This window comes from Poeciliopsis prolifica, unplaced genomic scaffold (genome assembly GCF_027474105.1).
Source record: "Poeciliopsis prolifica strain line A6 unplaced genomic scaffold, Auburn_PproV2 SCAFFOLD100, whole genome shotgun sequence".
NCBI classification, from domain to species: domain Eukaryota; kingdom Metazoa; phylum Chordata; class Actinopteri; order Cyprinodontiformes; family Poeciliidae; genus Poeciliopsis; species Poeciliopsis prolifica.
In genome coordinates, this window is record NW_026562475.1 from 432,842 (window position 1) to 455,219 (window position 22,378).

A 22,378-nucleotide genomic window follows, 5' to 3' on the forward strand; every position below is an offset into this window, starting at 1 on the left:
ATTAGATGTTTAATCATGCCTCCAAGACATCTCCATTAGTTTCAAACTACAAATCAAAAATATAGCTGTGTACTTTACCTCACAAATAACTACAAATCTGCTTCTGTGGAATAACTAATGCTCAGATGGTGAGCTTACACAAAGCTTTAATAATTGTATAAAAATATGATGTTATTGTTAGATTAAAATCAAGCAGAATAAGCGTGATATTTGTTTATGTAAAAATGTCTGACAGCTGTAATGTGGGTTGGTAAGATTGATTGCTCACCTGCTGACTTCAGACTAAGGTTTTCTCTTATCTCCTCGTGGTCACATGGGTGGGTAAAGTCAAAGATGCTGTGACCTGTGAGCTCCACCTGAAAAAAAAAAAAAACAGAATGAAGATTCTTCAGAATTAGAAGTGAACAATCTAAGATTATTTCCTGTCCACAAACAATTTTGAATAAAACACTTGGTGCTTAAATGTAGTGCCATCTTTTTTCTGATTGTAGGATTTTTAAAGGATTTGTGATTCATGTTATATATAGACATAAATATATGGAAACACCTTTAGTCTAAGGACCATGAAAATGGTTTACAAGTGAGACGTGAAATTTCTAACAGATTTCTAAAGAAGTCTGTTTCTAAATGGGATATACAAATCATTGTTTAGGCTAATTAATGCTATAAGTGAAAAAGCAAGGGAACCGCTCCCTGTAATTTAATGTAACCTCATTTTGATTTGCTATCAATTTGTTATCAAAATTCAGATCAAAACATAAAGGAAATATGCTAGCATTAACATAGCAATTCAACTAATCTGCTCTCACAAAAACATCAGCTAGATAGAGTAAGAGGTGAATATGTTGAAGACTGCAACCATAAAAAGTCTTCAACTCATGTTTTGTGAGGCAAACAGTTATACTATTTAATTCTCCAAAATATTATTTTTTTTAGAATATAAAATGTTTTTGTTCATCACTTTATTTGCCTCTATGAAGGTTTATTCTGTTGGGTTTACTGTGTACTGCTTATTGTGTAAATTATGTAATCTGAACTGTAATCTGATAAAAGCGTATTTTTAAAATACACTTTTATAAATTTGAAAATAAGTTTTTGACTGTCATTATTTTAATGAAAGTGAAACAAGTGAACATGCCTACACTTTGCTGTTTTATTAGGAAATTAAACAGCAGTCATGCAAGAAAGAATGAAGGCATTGCACTACTTTACAAATTTGGATGTGCTCCTCAGATATTCATTATTATAAGCCACCTTGTCACAGGGGTGACACACACTCTAGGTCAATATAAATAATGTTACTAGCTGTTCTGATTAGCCAGCAGCAGTGATAAATTTTGTAATAAAGACATTGGAAGAACTGTGTGATAATTAGTGTGAGGAACAAAAAGAAAAATGTCAACTCCAGAAATCTGGCTTGTTTGCACCAAAACAGAAACATGTGGCTTCAGATGCTCAGAAGTCACACAATGAACTTCCGTTCTTGGATGATTTGGTTTTAAAGTTTTTTTCAAGAAAAGAAGAAAAATGTTTAAAGTTGAAACTGTCCTGTCTGTAGCGCACACAGAGCTGACCTCACAAGCACTTCACACAGTGAAGGGTTAGGGTTAGTGTGACACCTTGCAGGGAAGTCTTCTGTTGGCCTGAGCTAATATTCTCTAGTTATTAAAATAATAGTAATACATAATCACAAAATACATATTTACAAGTCATTGGAGACATTTTAAGCAAAAATGTAATCAAGGTTTTTCGGCTTTTTAGTTTTGTCTTAATTCATATTGATACACTTTCTGACTGTTATTCTTAATGCATTGCTAAATAATTAGTCAGACTAAACTCAAACTAATCCCTGATGTTGTTGTACACACTGATTTTTTGGCAGTTGGAGCTACAGCACGAGCCAGTAATCTGTGCAGCTGTATTTTGCAAGTTCAGTCATAACAATAAAAACTTTTTCTACACATTTTTGCTGCATGTAATTACTGAAAACCACAGTGAAATGAAGTGGAGAATGATCAACAAGTCAAATCAAAACCAAGAGCAAACATGCTAATGTTATAACATAACCATTTAAGCAAACTGCCTCATATTGAAATGTGGTCAGCACCATTTAGAATGGAGTTTATTGGAGACAGCAGATGTATCAGTTGAATCAGACCTGGCTTTAGAAGCAAGTGATAAAGCTTAATAGCAGCTTTCTTAACTAAAATAAGAAATATATATATATATATATATATATATATATATATATATATATATATATATATATATATATATATATATATATATATATATATATATAGCCTTTTATGAAAGCAACAAAGCAGGACTATTCCACAGAAACTTAAGTTTGTTTTTTATAGAATGGAACTCTTGTTTTTGTAAATGCTTAACCCGAATTTAGTCAAATTGGAAACAAAAATAAATAAAGTGTGAGTGTGATATTAGTGTTTGTTTATTCTTCTAATAATTCTTCATTTTCTGTGTCAGTCTGATTCAGCAAAAAGCCATTCTCTCACAGCACTTGTATACCTGCGTGAGGCCCATGAATTTGTTGATGTTCTCGGACAGGAAGATCATGTCGCCATCTGACGTTACCACTGTGACGAAGCCCTCCAGAGACTTCAGGTACAGATTGTCCATGAGCCTGTCCTCCTCGCTGTCACAGCTGCTGCGGCCTGGGAGCAGAGAAGAGATTATTTCTGTCACTGGTTGTTGATATCAGAACTGGCATTGGCGTAAATCTTAGCAATAGGTTTGTTTCCCCTTTTGCAACCAAATTGAGATCGTCCAGTCTTGAACAGATAACATATTAAGCAATTACTTTCAAATACAAAATTTACACAGAGAGACTCCAGTCTGTCCTCAAGGTTTCCTTACAAAGATAATTAATATATTAAAAAAAGCAATTCTAGCACAACTGTGTATGTGTGTGTGCATGCTTGGACAGCAGCTTCAAGCTGAACAAAGCCCAGTAGTTGGTGGGGTGGAGGGTGGGAAGCTTGCAGTTCCTCCTCTGTGCTTCCCTGAGATAAGAGGGGAGCCTTTCCCAAGGCTCCCGGTGAGGATTGGGGATCAAGTTTGGATCCAGGCCCGGTTCGTGCAGAACTCTGCTCTGTGGGAGCAGAGTTCTTTGGGACCCAGATCCAAAGAGTAAGTGCCACCTTTGACCTACATATTGTACTTAGCCGTGATCACCAGTCATTTGGACAGAGCTGCACTTTTTCTCTGCTCTGTTGTTTTTTGGTTGCATAATCGACCTCATTTGAAAATAATGGGCTGCAGAGCGGAGTCTGACACACAGCTGCAAAACGGATAACTCCCACTTCTTTCATGACATTTGTACTGCTGCTGTGTGCACAGTACATCGGTAGGAAGGAGATTGTGCTTAGAAGTGTAACACAAAGCAGAAAATTGCAGAAAATATGAAAGGGTGTGTCGCTAACTCCTGACATCAGGAGGCCTTGATAACATCAAGGTTTCTTGATGTTATCAATAGGGGACTCAGGCTCATATTTCTGGATTTCACACCAAAGACAGAAAAACATACTAAAAATCCTTAAAAAGATAAGTGTGTAGCAGAGCTGATTTTATTCATTTATTTTTTTATGATTATTATGAACCTTCTCAAAACATTCTTTTTGTTGAGATGACATGTCTGTTGTTTTTGGTTCCTGCTGTTGTTCTGGGAGGGCGGTTATTGATGTCGCACAGAGTGGGTTCTGTGAAGTAACTGCAGCAGCCAGGCAGAAGCTTCCTACACAGCTGCTGGTAAGATGTGCTAATGCTACCCCCACTCTTAGTGATGTTTATGATGTTCATAACTGTTCTCACACTTTTGTGCAGCATAAATTATAATGTTAATTTATGTGTCTTAAAAAAAACAACAACAAAAAAAAGTTTAGGTTCAGTTAGAATTAAACTGTTGCCTTTTAAAGTTGTTTGAAGTTTTCCCTCCAAACTGTGTGTAGAGCTGCTGGGATCTGACTGGTTGTGTGTGCCATGTCCATGAATAAACTGATGCAGATCCTGAGTCCTGTGTGATCCATTTCGCAACTGCTACAAGTGCAACAAATTACATAACATTTCTAAAAGTATATTTTTGTATATTTTTATCTGGTTTAAAATGAAGCAATGATAAATAATTTCAAAACTCTTGTGCATATATGATGTATATTCTGTCCAATTAAATTAAGAAAAAAGCAAATCTGTTGGATGGAAAAAAAAAAAAACAGCATGGCCAGTTTGCCTGCTTCTGAAAAGAGGCAATGAGTTTAATCACTAGCTGCGTTTACATTACAAATGTGTGCAAAACTTTGTCAACATTCCACAAATATAAAAAAAGCACAATTTCACAATTTTGTTGTTTCCATTAAATAAGAAATGCAATTAAAAGCCCACATGACCAATAAGTAATTAGAAAACAAGCCACCGTCATCTTCCAACTACTTCCTGTCATATTCTTCGTGGTTTGCACCGTGGTGCTGCTCATGTGACCCGTGTGATGGGAAAAAAGTGTTTCCATCTCTGATTCGTGATACACCAAAAAATAAAAAATAAAATTCCACCTCATCCTAGCGCCAAAACATTTTACAGACGAGTTTTTTCAAAAGTGCCGTGTTTCTATTAAGCAAATTTATTTGTGAAATGTTGTCCAGTTGTCAAAGGAAACACAACTGATAATGTTACTTTGATGAAACAGATTCCGATTAATTTTTTATGCAAATAGAAGTGGTTAAATTTACTTCAGAATTTTTTTTTTTATATTATTATTATTCACTTGGATAAAACTTTCAACTAAAACGCAACAAATGTTAAAGACTTTATTTCAAACAGGTTCCCTGTGTAAGCCAGGTGAGTCAAACAGCTCCTCCTCATCAAAGTGCTTCATGTTACGTAACCAGGTGTTTTCTCTGCACGCGCAGCTCAGACAGCCGCGGATGTTGCAGCGCGCGCGGTGTGCGAGCGTGCTCGGCGGCTCGTTTGGCGCCACGGCGGTCGGCTGTTATGGCTAGCGGGGATAGCGCCAGCAGCAGCCGAACGATGGGTAGAGCTCTGCTTCCTCTCCGGTATCTGCCCTCATCAGCAGTAATCAGAGCGGCACGATAGCGCTATCAGCAGCTGTATCGGTTGGATGTCCCTGCGCTCTCCTGCCCTCTCCTGCCCTCTCCTGCGCTCTCCTGCGCTCTCCTGCCCTCTCCTGCCCTCTCCTGCCCTCCCCTGCCCTCTCCTGCGCTCTCCTGCCCTCTCCTGCGCTCTCCTGCCCTCTCCTGCGCTCTCCTGCCCTCCCCTGCCCTCCCCTGCCCTCCCCTGCCCTCTCCTGCCCTCTCCTGCCCTCCCCTGCCCTGCCCTCCCCTGCCCTCTCCTGCCCTCTCCTGCCCTCCCCTGCCCTCCCCTGCCCTCCTGCCCTCTCCTGCGCTCTCCTGCCCTCTCCTGCCCTCCCCTGCCCTGCCCTCCCCTGCCCTCTCCTGCCCTCTCCTGCCCTCCCCTGCCCTCTCCTGCCCTCCCCTGCCCTCTCCTGCCCTCTCCTGCCCTCCCCTGCCCTCTCCTGCCCTCCCCTGCCCTCTCCTGCCCTCTCCTGCCCTCTCACACTTCTTTCTGCCCTCATCGCCTTCGCTCCTCCACTTTCTCGTCTTTCCTCCTGCTCACCTCTCTCCCCCCCACCTCCTCCTTCTCCTTCTTTAAAAAAGTTCCTGTAATCAACGTAGTGATTGAACTTGAATTTCAGAAAACTTAAATTAAGATGGTTAAATTGCGTTGTAATTCAAAATTCAACAAGTTTTGCATGGCGCCCCGATGTTTGACTGCCAGCAGAGGGTTCAAAAGCAGGTATCTTTACTTATTTATTTTTATTTGTGTCCTCTTGGCAGTGTAGCACTCAGAATTATTGTCACAGTACCAAGCTGAACCCAACAGATTGGCTTTCACAAGTGGAGGATTACAGCTGTGATGCTCTACATCTGGAACGTATTAGCACTTCATTTTTAATTTTTTTTGCTACAGTCTTATTCCAAATTAATCTTTCTTCAGAATTCTAGACACAAATCCTAATCTTGATAACTTTGACAAACGTTTGTCACATTTATGTCATCATTGTACCAGCACTTTAGAAAGGCCCTTTAAGAATCTACAAATCACACACCGACATCAAACTGTTAGGTTTATACTAACGTTGCTATTAGCTAAAGCTTAACCTAAGAAAAATGTTAGAAATGTTGCCATACCCTCATGAGGTAGCTTTGGCTGGATTCAGTTATTTTTTGAGTGTTAATACGAGTTGTATGAAAATAAACTCTTTCCGCAAAGATTTACATGCAAATATCCTGCTATGTTAATGTGGAAAGTTTTTTTTTTGTGTTTTATAAATTTATTAAAAACAGTAAACCAAGAAATTACATTTGTGTAATTATTCACAGGCTCCATGAAGCTCAGGTCAGGAGTAAAATAAAATTGACCTATGACGACACAAAAAAAGTTACCATATATTCTGGCTGCTATTTATAACGGTGTTAAAATAATTTAAACGTTTCTTTCCATGAAATGTAATTTCTCCATTACTTCTATGTCAAAGTGATTTACTCCTTCTTAATGTAATTTAATTCCCTTCTTGATTAATGAAGGTGAACAAATCAAATTATGGGAAGCAGTGATGGCTTTTTGTTAAGAAAGCATCGCCTGTATCCTCTGCACACAATGCAAAGCAGTTCATTACACAAACAGAACATGGACAGGCACATAGGAGCAGAATGATGGCACATTAAACATGGCCATAAAGATTTATAGATAACATGAAGCTCTTGTGTAAATCAAAACAATTTCCTGTTTTGCTGACATGTTGTTATAAGAGTGAATTGTTGAGCTGCTGGTTATTGTTTAGAGCTGTACAAAATTGGCATCATTAAGTACAGGAAACCACTTCTCTAAAAAGGCATCTGACTTATGTTAAAAAACATTTATCACTCTAAATATAACTGTCTATGGAGTATTTAGGTTGTATATTGCTGGAAATTGTTCAACGGTGAGACATGGTTTCAAGAGTATTAATTAATTTAGATGGAAATATATATCAAATATTAAAAAACACCTTAGCAATAAATCAAAAAAGTTGAACTAGGATATTGCAGTGTAAAAGTATTCACAATGTGTGAACTATTTTTCATGTAGTGTCACAATACAATAGCAGATTTAAGTGCATTTTATTGAGCTTCAGTGTGAAAGAGTATAATTAAAAAGTGGAGACAAACAATAAATGATATATATATTTTTTTATCATGGTACCAAACTCAATTTCCATTTATTCTTTTCTCTTTCTTGTACCCAAATGATCGAATGACAGTTATCTCAATCTGTTTAAACCTTTCCAACTAACGTCCTTAAGAAACCAACAGCAGATTGTTAAATAAACAATTGGACGTTTTATTTCCTTTGAGCGCCGCAGACTGAAGCCTAGCTTCCCACTGCTGGGTTAGCTGAACTCACAGAGTTAGAGAAAAACAAACCTTAAAAAAACAAAAAAGCCAATGACATTGACCAATGATGTTGCAAGGTGTTTAATTTGTTTTCCCTCACATCTTGTTCTGAGACACCAAAAGCAGAAGAAAAATAAGTCTGCTGCTTTTGTTGAATTTCCTCAGGTTCTAATCTTACAAATAGAGGAGGATCCGTAGGAGCCGTCCAACATGGGTTGACCATAAGTCGCATACAATTAGGGTGTTTGCATGTTTCCCTTTCTGCAACTTCCACCTGTATATAAATGCGTGTAACAGCAGTTTGTGTGAATGTACTTGTGGTGAGCAGCTTGCGTGTGCGCAGGAAGCTTATGGCCAGCCTCATGATGGAGGCCTTGTCCAGGTGGGAGCTGACGCTGTGAGGCAGGGGCAGCTGGTGGGCCAGCTCGTAGAACACCTCTGTCTCTTTGCTCCGCCTGCAGCGCGCCGCATCACGTGACTTCTCCTTACGCCGCTCTGAGGTGCTCCTGTGCCACAAACACACACAGGAAGAAGGCATGTTAAAATAAAGCATTGGTCTGTGACAGTCCACTTCAAAGTTTAATGTCTGCCTGCATCATTCATAAAGTTGTGTTCTGTTGATGGTTACAGACTTCTGACTCGTTAGCATCGTTTAACAACAATCAAGCCTAAATACCCTCACTGTTTGGAGGATTTGCAGTTTGGACACTGCTGCAGGCTAGAATCAGTGCAGCATGATGCCTGTTGAATCATCACGTGATTCAACAGGCATCAACACAAAATGACGCTTCAGAGCGTCACTGCAGCATCAGTCACACGTGCCGATCCACTGGTTACCTTACAGGTGATAACATGAAAATCATTTCTGGTTGTCAGTACGCTTTTGCTGTTCAAGCAACTTTTTTTTTTATTTTCGAGATTGAGTTATTTAGAAACTAGTTCAGTTGGATCCAGCCAGATGCTACTTCACAGGTCAACGTTTTGGAGGAAAACGTTCCACCTAGTGACGTGCCTCAGAAAACTAAAATATGATAATAGGATAGGTCTTCACTTGATTGACCTATGAATTTGTTTTCAGCATAATTTCAACATTTAAAGGGTCAAATTACAGAACTTATAAATTGGCTGTTTCAATTAGGAATGCACACCTATGAACATTTGGGCTGATATCTGATACAATTTTCATACCATACAAATTGACACCGTTTCTCTTCTTCAGCTAAACAAGCCAGAGCCCTGTCACAATAACAAATTTTGCTAGAGAATAAATTATTAAAACAATAATAGTTTTAAATTGGGATCATTTTCAAGTAATAAATTGATAATGTCATAAGGTCACTCTCCCAAGACCAATAGACTTTAATTTAGTAATGAACACTACACACTGGAACGAGAAAATGTTTTAAACATTCAAAATAAAACTCAAGAAATAACAATAAATAAAAAGCACTTACTTAGGCACAATGAGGCAAACTTTAAAAAATAATGATTGTTTTTACGACTTGGTAATGGAGATATTCATGAAGGATAGAACCATGGACTCCATATACAAATAAAGCTAAGATCATAGACAACTTTCATTTTTAATTTGGTAAAAAGAGATCAGTCTGGAAAACATGACACATAATAATAATTAAAAAAACAAAAAACTTTTGACATTATTTTAAAATTCCTTTGTTTTTCTTGACATCATATTCTTAAACAGTATGGAATTTATAAAACCATAACTAAAAGTTTTTAAAACAAATAAATATTTCAATTAAGGCCAAAATTGAAAAAAAAAAAAACCCTTCTAATTTGGGTTTATATATTTGTACATCTCGCTCCAGACTCACTTGGTATGAGGAAGAAAAGTCTTTTAGTGTCGGCAGATGTTTGCCAAGCTCCCAGGGAGGCAAAAGTTTCACAAATCAAGGAAAAGACAGAATGAGCGCGCCGAAAACAGTCTGCAAGTATTTTTTTGTACGACGTCATTTTCCTCATCACGTTAAAAGAATTTGTTGACTAATGAATGTCATCTACAACGCTTGAAGTCTGTATTATTATACAGACACAAACAGGAAGTAGACTTGTGAATCCTGTGTTTGTTTTTAGTCACCATGTGATTCTAACTGAGAAACACATATGAAGCAAAAGTTGAACTTTGGAAACATACATGAATAAACGTGTTTGGAGTCCAGCATCGAGGATGGTGAACGGATATTCCACTGAGAGGAAACTATTATGAACGGAAGACGATTTGAATTGAAAAAAAAAGATTACTTTGGGAATGAAAAGCCACTTGAAGATGAACATTAGAGTGATTATCATTTCATCTGCTTAATTCAGTGTTGCTCTAAGGCCTCATAAAGTGTTTAATCATACCTTGTGCCTGGTGTTACCTTGGGTTTTACACCATGCAGATTTTGTTTTTGTTTTTCTGTTAAGTCTTAAGTTGTTCAAACTTTGGTTTAACATGATCAAAACGATTTAAAGATTGCGTTCACATATTTTTATGTTAATGCATTAAAATATGCATTCTCACTCTGTTTTCACCCAAGCAAACATGCCAATAAATAGATCTCTATGAATTTTTAAAAATGCAGATCCATTTTTCTCTCTGTTTTTGTCTTTGTTATGAAACCCGTTCCCAGTCGGAGGTGAAAACTCAAAGAGACAAACAATTCAGAAACTTCTGCATCCTAACCCAACAAATTAGGAGATTACACAAACATTTCTGGCCTCCCTCAACTGTTCACCACCATGAATGATGATCCGGTAGCACATGCATCTGGTGACAGCGGTCAGAAAATGACCAAGCAGCAGAGCAAGTGGTGGAAAACATGACGTCACCCTGCAAGGGTACCCCACTACATCTTTTTCAAACAAGCAGCAACCTGCGTTGGAGCTCCAGCAAAAATTTATGTAACAACAGCAGTTCCCAAAGGGACATGTAGAATTGTCTGTGGAATGTAGCCCAAGGTTTTGTATTATAAGCCTCGCAGCCCGCCATGCTTTACTAGCCCCTTGCCAGTCCAAACAATATTTACTTTTGTTTTTAGAAAAATTAATAATAATAATAATAAATACATATTTTTATTTTATATTTTATTCGGATTACAAGTGTCTCTGTTGGTCTGAGCATTTCACTGCCGGAGTAAATTTATTCCTAAAAGATAAATTCATCATTTATGCATTTAAAGCCGGGAGAGTGGACCAATCAAAACTGCTTGATCTCAGCGCGGATCGCACACCTCTTTTCACTCAAACTGGACACAGTATGACCTGTATGGATATTTACATCAACCACAAGTGTGGAATTATTTTTCTTTTTTGAACTCCAAATCAAGGTGAGAGTTTAAACTATAAACCCCTCCACATTAGCTCTGATTTTGCAGCTCAATGTGAACCGCAGGAATAGCTTTCAGAGAATGCTGAGAATGAGAATAATTTATCTTTGTGAATGAAGAATTATGTGCGGTGTTTACATCTCAGCATGCACCCCAGCTTGTTGAGATGCATCCATACACGAACATGCATGATGTGGTTGGCGCTAGCTAGCGCGAGCCAGAGGTTAGTCACCCATCATGCTGGCTTTACATTACGATATTATTCTTTTTAGTATTATTCTTTTTAGTTACACATGCACCAAATCATATCAAATGCTTTGTCCACTTAGTCAGCCAGTTAGTGAGCGGAGCCACACGGGGATCAGAAAAACTTGTCGCATAAACTTGAGCAACCAAAACAGTTACTGTGAGCTTATTAAAACCTCAACAAACTGGAAATGGAGGAGCTACTGAATCCACATTAGAAGCAACAATTAAATCTCTGTCTGTTGTGCATCTCTGCTCAGTGCAGCGGTTTTAATTATCATGGAGGGCCAGTCCAAGGCTGTATGAGGTTTGGAGCAGAATTTGACTTAGGGGCCCCTCTTGCTGCTAAAATCATCAGCACCTCTAACAGCTTCTGTGTTTACTAATTTGCATTTGTGAACAAACAGAGCTCAAACTCAAAGATAAACTCTCAGCATCAAATTGTACTTATGGTAACAAAACAATCAATGAATATTGTTCTTTGAACATTTACAAAATAAACTTGCCAGCTCCTTAAAATCTTAGATTTAATGTTAAACAATTTAAAATATTTTAATCTATGTATGCTGAAACCATTAAATCAAATTTAGCAGCATTGATAATCTCAATAAAAAAATGTTACATTTATGTGTCATTTGTTTATTGTCTGTGTTAAAATATTGGCATTTGAACCCCTAGGGAGCCTTATGAAGCCGCTGACTGAATTTGGATTAAACAGAAGGGCAAATAAACAATATTCATTCTAATTGTATTTTTTATTTGTTGCTTTTAAGATTAGTTGTGGCTTTAAATACCGTTTCACTGGCAAAAACATGGTGGAGCACCAGTGGACCATCTCAGTGTCCCGACCACCAGGGTTAGCAAGTTTTCTGCAGGAAACTCAGTAGCCTGATCACTTAAAAATGAAGCTGGAGAAGTTGCCCAGCCCACGAGGCTCAAAGAGACGCTTTGTTGCTTAGTCAGGAGCCTGAAGATATAACAAACTGGTTCAGCAGTGTGAATTAAGTGAGGCAAACCAACAAAGGACAATTTTAAAACTGCTCAAATTTTTCATCATACCATTCCAAGGGTTTGAAGTCCCCATAATAATTGGAAAGGAAATCCACTTAGTTTTGGGAGGCCAGTGATTGGCTGGCATGTTCTGTATGTCCCATTTCACTCTGAAGTGTGAGAGCGCCGACTGACACTTTTCCTACAATACTCACTCCACTGTTGACAACTTGCCAACTTTGTTTCTATATTTATCAACATTTCAGTCAAAAAAAAAAAATCAACATCAGCCAAAAACAGAGTCAGGCTTTTTAAAGATCGATGCGTGGCCAAAAGACTCCAATTAGTGCACTTCCAATAATTACTGCACACTGCCGGTCAGCTGACTGACTTACAAATAGGTACAAGATTACCAGTCAAACTTCTGTTTTGCTTTCTTCCTCTTTTTTTTTTTTTTTTTACATTTTTTTTTCTGATATTTTACTTATTTGAAATAACTAGATTTTACTTGAGAAGTTCTCCTGAAATTATCCCAGGAAAAATGTTCATCATTTATAGTCTGTATTGGTCATATTGTCTTATGTTGTCGAGAACTGAATATTGAGGTAGAAGACAAACGGCTAGTCAGCTGTTCTTTATGATTAAAAAACAAATCTGACTGTTTTCATATCCATAGTGTAATTGCTGGATGTTCAACATCTTCTCTTCTGCTGTTGTCACAAGATTCAACAAATATGCTGTACTCCTCCACAGAGGATGTTACCAGTTTACATACCACATTTAAGAGACAAATATGTTGTGTTTAAACACAAACCAAAAAAACAGCTCCGGGTGGAAAACATGTCCCTGAACAAAGAGCTTTTTCACCTCTGATCTGCAGACTCTCTGCTGAAGATAACGTGAACAAACCACAACAGAAGTGCTGCAGCCCTACTGAACTCCCAAAACAGCCCACTTCATCCAGCCTGATCACATGCAGGGGAAGGAAAAAGGGTGAAGGGAAAGTTAGTATAGTAGTAAAATCTGAACAACAATGTTCAAACAATTAAGTAGAAGCACAGAGTGAAAAACACATTCTAGGGTAAGAAAATAGGCAATAGGCTAAGAGATAATGGAAAATAAAGCTTGAACAGAAAAAAACAACGAATGAAGGATTTTTAACCCCTTGTCTTTTGATTCTCCTGCTACACCCACGTTTAATTCATAAACCTGCGAATACACTGGTTCACGAGAGGAAGATGTCAAACTAAACACAGGGACCAGTCCTCCCAGTTGGAAATTCCTTTAACACAGAAAATATATGTTTTCATTCTGGCAAACTATCACTTCAGTTACTCAAAGTTTTCCAGCTTCATTAAAACCTCTGATTTCCTGCCTCTCTCATACGCAACCTACAAACATTTAAATCTCTAAACACCAGATAAACTCTTAAATTATTTTAACATTGAATGACACTTAAATCGCACTTTCTCATCCATAAATGTACAATTATTTATATTTTCAATATTATCAATATTATTTTTGATTTTTGAAACACCCATCCTAAACATATTTCAAACTCATTTTTAAGCTGTTTTTAAACTGGTTTATATATGTACTTTTTGAACTCATCATTTAGTCCATTCCACAAATCTACTCCACACACTGACAAACAAAAACTTTGTTTGGTTGTTCTAATACATTGTTTTTTTAAATTCCCTTCTCCTCTTAAATTATAAGAGCCTCTGTGTAACAAAACATTTTTTGAATATTGTTTGAAAGCTGATGATTTATTACTTTTAACATACATTACGCAGTTTGAATTTTACTAGGTCCCAGAATTTGAGTACATTTGATTTAGAAAATCAAAAGTTTGTATGTTCCCAATATCCCACTTTTTACAATATTCAAATGGATTTATTTTAGTTTTTTGGTACAGCAGCTGTAAATTAGTTTTGTATGTATTGCGCCAAACATCCAGACAGTATGTCAGATGTGGTATCAGAATATGATGCAAAATAAAAATAAATTTGTAGTCCAGAACATCTTATTGCCTTCATAACAGCAACACTTTAAGCTGATTTTGATTTTACTAGATCTGGTTTCCAGATAAATTTATATGACAACCCGAAATCTGATCTCATACACACGTTCTGAATCAACTCTATCAATAGTTATTTTAATTGCATTATTTTCTTGTTTGTGACAAATATAATGAATTTAGTTTTATTTAAAAATAATAATTTATCGTTTAATATTTTGTTTTTTTTTATTTCTGTAGTGACCACAGTTGTTGGATATTTTCTCCGATACAGAAGATACCAGTTTCATCAACAAATATAATGAAGCCTTGGCACAAATTCAAACTTCATACCCCATCTGCATCATCCTACCGGTGCTTCTGCTCATCTCCGTTGATTAATCAACGCTGGTCCAAGGCACGTCACGTCCAATCACCATCTAAGTCCAAACTGATAAGGACCACCATCCATGGCATCATCCGCTTTCCAGCAGAGCTCAACACGTTGGCCCCTTTTATATATTATACATATATCCCATGCCTCGTCCATCCCTTTACTTCACGCCCCACTGCGTTCCCAGCTGGCTTTTAATCAGCTACCCCTCATCCCTTATCCCACAGCATTCCTTGGTGGTCTCCATCCACCAGCATCCTTATATCCTCGCCCAGTGCATCCTATTATCTCATGCACTGTAACATCCTCAGCTGGTCTTTTATCCAACATCCCTTCATCCCTAGTCCCGCAGCAGCCTCCGCTGGTCCCTTTCATAATTATTCCTATATTTCCCATGCCCTGTCCATTCTATCATTCCATGCCCTCCTTAGCTGGCTTTCTCAGCATCCCTTCATCACTCTCCCTGAGTGCCAGCTAACATCCTTAGCTGGCCCTCATCCTCCAGTATCTCATGCCCTGCGTTCTGTGCATACCCCGCCCTGCGTTCCGGTCATCCCATACCCCGCCCTGCGTTCCGGTCATCCCATACCCCGCCCTGCGTTCCGGTCATCCCATGCCCCGCCCTGCGTTCCGGTCATCCCATACCCCGCCCTGCGTTCGGTCATCCCATACCTTGCCCTGCATTCCGTCATCCCATACCCCGCCCTGCGTTCCGGTCATCCCATGGCCCGCCCTGCGTTCCAGTCATCCCATACCCCGCCCTGCGTTCCAGTCATCCCATACCCCGCCCTGCATTCCGGTCATCCCATACCCCGCCTGCGTTCCAGTAACCCCTTTCCCCGCCCTGCGTTCTGGCCACAGGTGTTCCGGTCATCCCATGCCCCGCCCTGCATTCCGGCCACAGGGCGTTCTGGTCATCCCATACCCCGCCCTGCGTTCCGGTCATCCCATGCCCCGCCCTGCGTTCCGGCCACAGGGCGTTCCGGTCATCCCATGCCCCGCCCTGCGTTCCGGTCATCCCATACCCCGCCCTGCGTTCCGGTCATCCCATACCCCGCCCTGCGTTCCGGTCATCCCATACCTTGCCCTGCATTCCGGTCATCCCATGCCCCGCCCTGCGTTCCGGCCACAGGGCGATCCGGTCATCCCATGCCCCGCCCTGCGTTCCGGCCACAGGGCGTTCCGGTCATCCCATGCCCTGCCCTGTGTTCTGGCCACAGGGCGATCCGGTCATCCCATGCCCCGCCCTGCGTTCCGGCCACAGGGCGTTCCGGTCATCCCATGCCCCGCCCTGCGTTCCGGCCACAGGGCATTCCGGTCATTCCCATACCCCGCCCTGCGTTCCGGTAACCCCTTTCCCCGCCCTGCGTTCTGGCCACAGGGCGTTCCGGTCATCCCATACCCCGCCCTGCGTTCCGGCCACAGGGCGTTCCGGTCATCCCATACCCCGCCCTGTGTTCTGGCCACAGGGCGATCCGGTCATCCCATACCCCGCCCTGCGTTCCGGCCACAGGGCGTTCCGGTCATCCCATACCCCGCCCTGTGTTCTGGCCACAGGGCGTTCCGGTCATCCCATGCCCCGCCCTGCGTTCCGGCCACAGGGCGTTCTGGTCATCCCATGCCCTGCCCTGCGTTCCGGGCATCCCATACCCCGCCCTGCGTTCCGGTAACCCCTTTCCCCGCCCTGCGTTCTGGCCACAGGGCGTTCCGGTCATCCCATGCCCCGCCCTGCGTTCCGGCCACAGGGCGTTCCGGTCATCCCATGCCCTGCCCTGTGTTCCAGTCATCCCATACCCCGCCCTGCGTTCTGGTCATCCCATGCCCCGCCCTGTGTTCCGGTCATCCCATACCCTGCCCTGCGTTCCGGTAACCCCTTTCCCCGCCCTGCGTTCCGGCCACAGGGCGTTCCGGTAACCCCATGCCGAGCACCCATGCCCTGCGTTCTGTGAATCCCTATTCCATGCACTTTGTGCATCCTACCATCCCTCACTCCACTACGTCCCCACTTCTCTCTCTTCCCTCCTGTGTCTGTCACGCCATCTCCTTCTGTCCGATTCTAACCTTGCAAGCTAAGTCAGAGCGACTCCCCTCCCCTTTACCTTTCCGTCATCTATCGTTTGACCTTGGCCTTATTTTGGGGATGTCGTTCCTAACAGCATCTAGAATGCTCATCCGAGCCTATCACTGTCTCGTCACCTCTTTCAGTTTTGGTCCTAACCTCGCAAGCTAAGCCAGCGCACCTGCTCTCCTTTAGCGCTTTCCGTCTCAGATTCTCCGGCCTCGGCCCAGAGCATTTAGAGTTAATAAAATAAACATACAGTATAAGAAAATATAAATATTAATAAGCTGAAGAGCAGGTTTATTGGTCAAGTTTAAAATCTATCACTGATTATTGGTTACTTGCTGTGATGTATTTGTGAACAAACCCAACACAAAGATTACACTATATTGTAGCCATGGTAACACAACAATCAAACTCTCAAGATGATTCTTTAAACAAAGTAAACTTTGTAATAAAATCCTAAATGTATATTTTTTTTTCCTGAGCTGAATGCATTAAATACAATTTTATGACATTTTCATTCTCTATAAATGATGCTACAGGTTTAGATTAATGGTCTGTGTTACAATTAAACCATTTCTAGGGACCCCTTGACTCTCTAGAGGGCCCTACCAGCAGCTACTGAGTTTTCTTTGCCTTGATATCCCAGTCTTACAATTCTAGATCTCAGATTTGCTAACATCAAAAAATTATACAGCGTTAACCCCTTTGAGTTTTTTTGATCTATAAAGCAGTCTGCAGCCAAGTTGTTCTAGAGGTTAAATAGATATTATTAGGGCTTAATTAGTATAATGGCCACACACTTGCTTATTTCATAACTTCATAACCTTTGACCTTCTCTCCTTTGGCCTGTTTAATACCTACAGTCTCAAATAAACTCAGTCCTCCAGGACTGTCAGCATAAACAGCAACATTATACCTGTTGGGGAAAATAGACTATATTTGCTTTGCATTGTCCCCACATGACAGCAACGATATAGTAGGATCCAATTAAATTATTGATTAATATGGGTTGTTGCTATGTTGTTGTACAGTGTTTTAAGATCTTGTTCAATGCACCCTTTTTTAACTTTGAGCCCCTGCCCCTCCAAAGGTCTCTGCACGCCCCTGCCCAAGACTACCGGATCTAGAATTCTTCTTGATGTTGGAAGCGATACAATTATCCTATTACACTGTGTTCCAAATTATTATGCAAATTGGCTTTAAGTATCATAAAGATTAAAATTTTTCTTGTGCTATTAAATTTATAGATAGTATTATGTGTCAGGGCTCTTTGAATCACTATAATTAATTTCAGAGAGCTGGGTTGATTAGTTTGTCTGGTGAGATCAATTAAAGCTGAAAATGAAGATAAATTTTCAAACAGACTTGTTCATTGATAACTGCTTTGCAACCCTGGATGGTCCAGCCCCTTCAGAATCCCCAAAGGTGTGAAAATGCCCTCTGCAAAGTATATGGACTTTCTGTCTGATCACTTTCTTTCATGGTTCAAAAAAAGAGCTGTACCTTCTGTAGCAAAATCATCTTCAAGCATGACAAATGCACCATCTCATGATGCAAGGAATATCACTGTGTCACTGGCTGCTATGGGCATAAAAGGGGAGAAACTCATGGTGTGGTCACCATCCTCCTCTGGCCTCAATCCTATTGAGAACCTTTAGAGTTTCCTCAAGCAGAAGATCTGAGGGTGGAATGCAGTTCATATGAAAACAGAAGCTCTGGCAAGGTGTTGTGCATATTTAGCTGGAGCAATCCACAATTTTCCAGTTTAGGGAAAAATAAAAAATAGAAGAAATAATTTCTATATACATAAAAAACTCCATAAACAACAAAGTTAGGTTATGGCATTCCTCATCTCAATCTGTTTCATCCTAAAGGAAGAAACATATTTTAACCCTCTCAGGCTTAAATTACTTGCAAAGACTAGCTAAGTAGCATTTAACTGTTGCAAATGTGCAACATCTGCCTGGAGAGGGTTAAAAGTAATCTCTCTCCGTTTTGCCTCAGAAGCTAAAAATAAAATATTACCTTTCTGGCTATGACCTAAAGGTTTCACAAAAATGCACAACCAACCATCCAAACACAGATTAAAAGCAGATAGCATACAATTAGCAGAAAAGCAGAGCACAGAAGCACCATTATCTTATCTGATGCAGCGTATGACCCACTGTCTGCCCGTCTTTGAGGCTTAAACTCATTAACCTTCGACTGACGATTGCCTGAACCCTCATTACTGATGCAACAGCCACCAGATCAGGTCAGCCCAAAGGGCTAATTTCAGCCTGTTCTCCTCCTGGTGTGTGTGGTTCTCCTCCTTGATTGTCTGGAGCCATTGTTGCCCCCCCCCGTGTCCCAGTAGTCTATTTACAGGATGTGAAACAATGGCGGTCCACCAGGCCGCAGAGGCTCCTGATGCACCCGCTGAACCCGTCCGCATCCATCCCCAAAAAACACAAAGCAGAGGTCAAAGGTGATGCCCAAGGCAGTGCACTCAGGTAGTTTTAACTTCTGTTTTTGTTTTTTTTTTCCTCAATTTTCTTTGATGTTACTGCTTCCCCTTTGCAGCTTCATGTCATATTTGAATCCATTAGTGCTGACACACTTATTTAGGGCACTATGATTTCTGCATTTAATAAACAAAATGGAATCCACTGTACAACACACAGTTTTACAAAATTGTGATATCGATTGGTTCAGACGAGAAAATAAAAATGAACCAAAGTCCTTGTGGAAGTCTGCAGGTTTTTATGGTGTTCATTTCGACTCCAGGGTTAGCATTTTTAAAAGGGAAATTTAATTTCATGTTAGAAACAAGATTATTAATTTTGTCAATAATGTTTGAGTTCTTTAAAAAACTAGATGGAAACACTTTTTGTGAAATGTTCTGTTGACCCACATTGGTTTGAGACCAAATTCATTTGTGAAACAGTAACAGGAAATTTTGACTTCTAGCTATTGATTTGTTCTTTTTTTTCCCTTTACACACCATAAATACATACTTTTTTGGGTTAATAAATGTGGTTAATATGGAGGAAAATAGAATTCAGAAAAATGAAAATGGAAAAATTTAAATTTAGAAAAAATAAAATAAAACGGAATGTGGAAAAAAATAAAATGGGGTCTAATTATTATTAGGATATTGCAGATTTAAGGCAACAGAGTATCCAGATCCTCATGTAGATTGCAAGTGACAGAAAACTAATTTGTGCGATAAAAGTACGGCCATATGTAGGAGTATAAGGGCTATACAAAATAAATTAAAAAAAGCATTTTTCATGCAAATTACAGTATAGTAATAGGTAGAAGTTTCACATCAGTAGGTATTAAATATCCCATGTGAGATGACTATCTTGGTCCCAAAAAGATGTACTATAACTTCAGAAATTTCAAACATTTCAGCAGTGTATTATAAGCCTGGCAGCCCGCCATGCTTTACGAGCTCCCCCGCCAAGCCAAGTGTTGCTTGTTTTTGTTATATATATATATATATATATATATATATATTATATAGATATATATATATATATATATATATTATATATATATATATATATATATATATTGTATTTCATTTGGTTTGCAAGTGTTCTTATCATTTCACTGGCGGAGTAAATTTATTCCTCAAAGATAAGTTTATAGTTTATGCATTTAAAGCTGGAGAGCGGACCAATCAAAACTGCTTGATCTCAGGGCAGATCGTGCACCTCCTTTCACTCAAACTGGACACAGGCTGACCTGCATTGATATTTACATCAACCACATGTGTGGAATTATTTTTATTTGGCAAACTCCAAATCAAGGTAAGAGTTTAAACCCCTCTGTGTTAGCTCTGGCTGCGCAGCCTTATGAAGACGCTGACTTAATTTGATATTCATTTTAATAATATTTTTTTTAAATTTTTTTAAGACTAGTTATGGGTTTTAATACCGTTTCACTGGCAATGTTTTCCTGTATAAAGTGTCAAGTTGAGAATTAACACGGTAACATTTTTATATTTCCTGTCTACTTTAGATATTTTCAACATCTTTTACTACAAAAACACAGTGGAGTGCCAGTCGACTGCCTCGGCGTCCCGACCACCGGGCTCAGCAAGTTTTCTGGGGAAACTGTGTTTCGGCATTGCGTACATTAATAAAAATGTGACAATGTTTAAACAACACACCTCATATGGAACTACGAGTTTTTCAAAGGTACAATGTTTCCAACATATACATGCTTTCATTACAGAAACACCCCAAGTCTTTGCAGCCGCCTCAAAATTTGAGGGACAGTCTAGTCCAGTCGATATGATCAAGAAATGATATCGAAAAGTGGAAAGAAAAAGTAGCATGTTGAGTGGAGGGCACGCTAAAAATGCTGGCTCATTTTTAAGACAAATCTTGTGTCAAATTTCATCCTGCTCAGACGACTGTGATTCACCTGGATGCTTCAAACAAGGTCAAAACAACAACAGTAATGAATCTATTTCCTTCCACATTTGATGGGAAATAATTGCCAGCACTGGTCACTCAAATGCAATGATACTGGCCAAAGACTGAAAAAAAGAATCCTTAGTCACGTTTTTCTGTTTGAACCCGTCTTTGGTTTTCTTGGATGGTGCGTTTTCTGCATATTTTTCATTTGTGAAGGCTGGGCCTTTTTTTAATTTCTTTTTACTTTTTCGTAAAAAGAAAATTCGAAAGTACTTTGATTTTACCAGCTGGAAAATCTTTCACCAGTAAAGATGTAGCTAGAGGTCCAAGTAAAACTGAAAAATACATTTAGTGAACATGAGCCTGCCAAAATACATAATATTCACAATGTATGGGGTTTCTAAAAAAAAACATATTAAAAGCACAAACTGTGTACCATGCATGAAATTTGAGGCACCATAATTAAATCGGGTAATCTTCTTAGACTGAATTATGTCATCATTAGCACAGCAGGGATGTCAAAGTCAAATATACTGAGGGCCAAAACACCAAATGTGCTACAAGCCGAGGGCCGGACTGGTTCTACGTTTATTAAAATATGTTGAAATGATTGCACAAAGCCTGTTGAACCAAGACCTAATACAGTGTATATTATTTAATAATTAATGAATAAAGCAATATTTTCTTATGGATCTATCAGTAATTTCAAGTGAAACCATTTTTCAACAGGCAAACAGACAAAAACAAACTTCCTTCAAAGAAAAATAGCATGTTCTCAACATTAAAAGAATAAGGCAATATTTTGTTAGGCTCTGTCAGTAACCTCAAGAGAAAACATTTTCAAAAGGCAAACAGCAAAAAATTCAATTGTTTTGAAAACCTAAATATGTTTCTTAATATCAAGATAAATACATAAAGTGCATGCATTATAAAATTTGTAATTTTCTTTTTACGAAAAAGTAAAAAGAAATAAAAAAAGGCCCAGCCTTCACAAATGAAAAATATACAGAAAACGCACCATCCAAGAAAACCAAAGACGGGTTCAAACAGGAAAACGTGACTAAGGATTCTTTTTTTCAGTCTTTGAAACTGCATTATTGTGCTGCTCTATGATGTTCATATTCTTGTCTTTGTCCATGTTTCTGAGAAGTTTGATAATGCCTTCTGAGATGATATTCTTTCATTACAGCCAAACTGTCTCCACACAGCAGACACACAGGCAGTGATGGGATAGTTACTTTCATCAGATTACTGATTACTCCTTGAAAAAGTAACTTAGTTAGATTACTGATTTCTATTGTCTGGAAAACTATAAATAGGATTTCAGACTCCCATAGTTGGTGAGCGAAACTCAAAATAATTTTTTCAGCAATAAAATTGTTTGTTTCTGTCGCTGCTGATACTGTCGCTTGGACACTCCCCAAGCCGCAGAGAAGTAAAATTTAATTACAAAAGAAAGTAGTAATGCAAAGTGATT

General features: G+C 39.3%; 1 protein-coding gene across 1 annotated transcript in view; it reads right to left on the reverse strand.

Moving 5' to 3' along the window:
• Window positions 1–22,378, reverse strand: part of epas1b (endothelial PAS domain protein 1b) — a 77,256-nt gene that overhangs the window by 39,853 nt on the left and 15,025 nt on the right. Inside the window, exons 2-4 of the mRNA XM_055023417.1 lie at window positions 7,785–7,975; window positions 2,533–2,678; window positions 269–356 (exon numbers count right to left, since the gene is read on the reverse strand). Of these exons, the coding sequence (XP_054879392.1) occupies window positions 269–356; window positions 2,533–2,678; window positions 7,785–7,975 (425 nt within the window). The remainder of the gene's footprint in view (window positions 1–268; window positions 357–2,532; window positions 2,679–7,784; window positions 7,976–22,378) is intronic.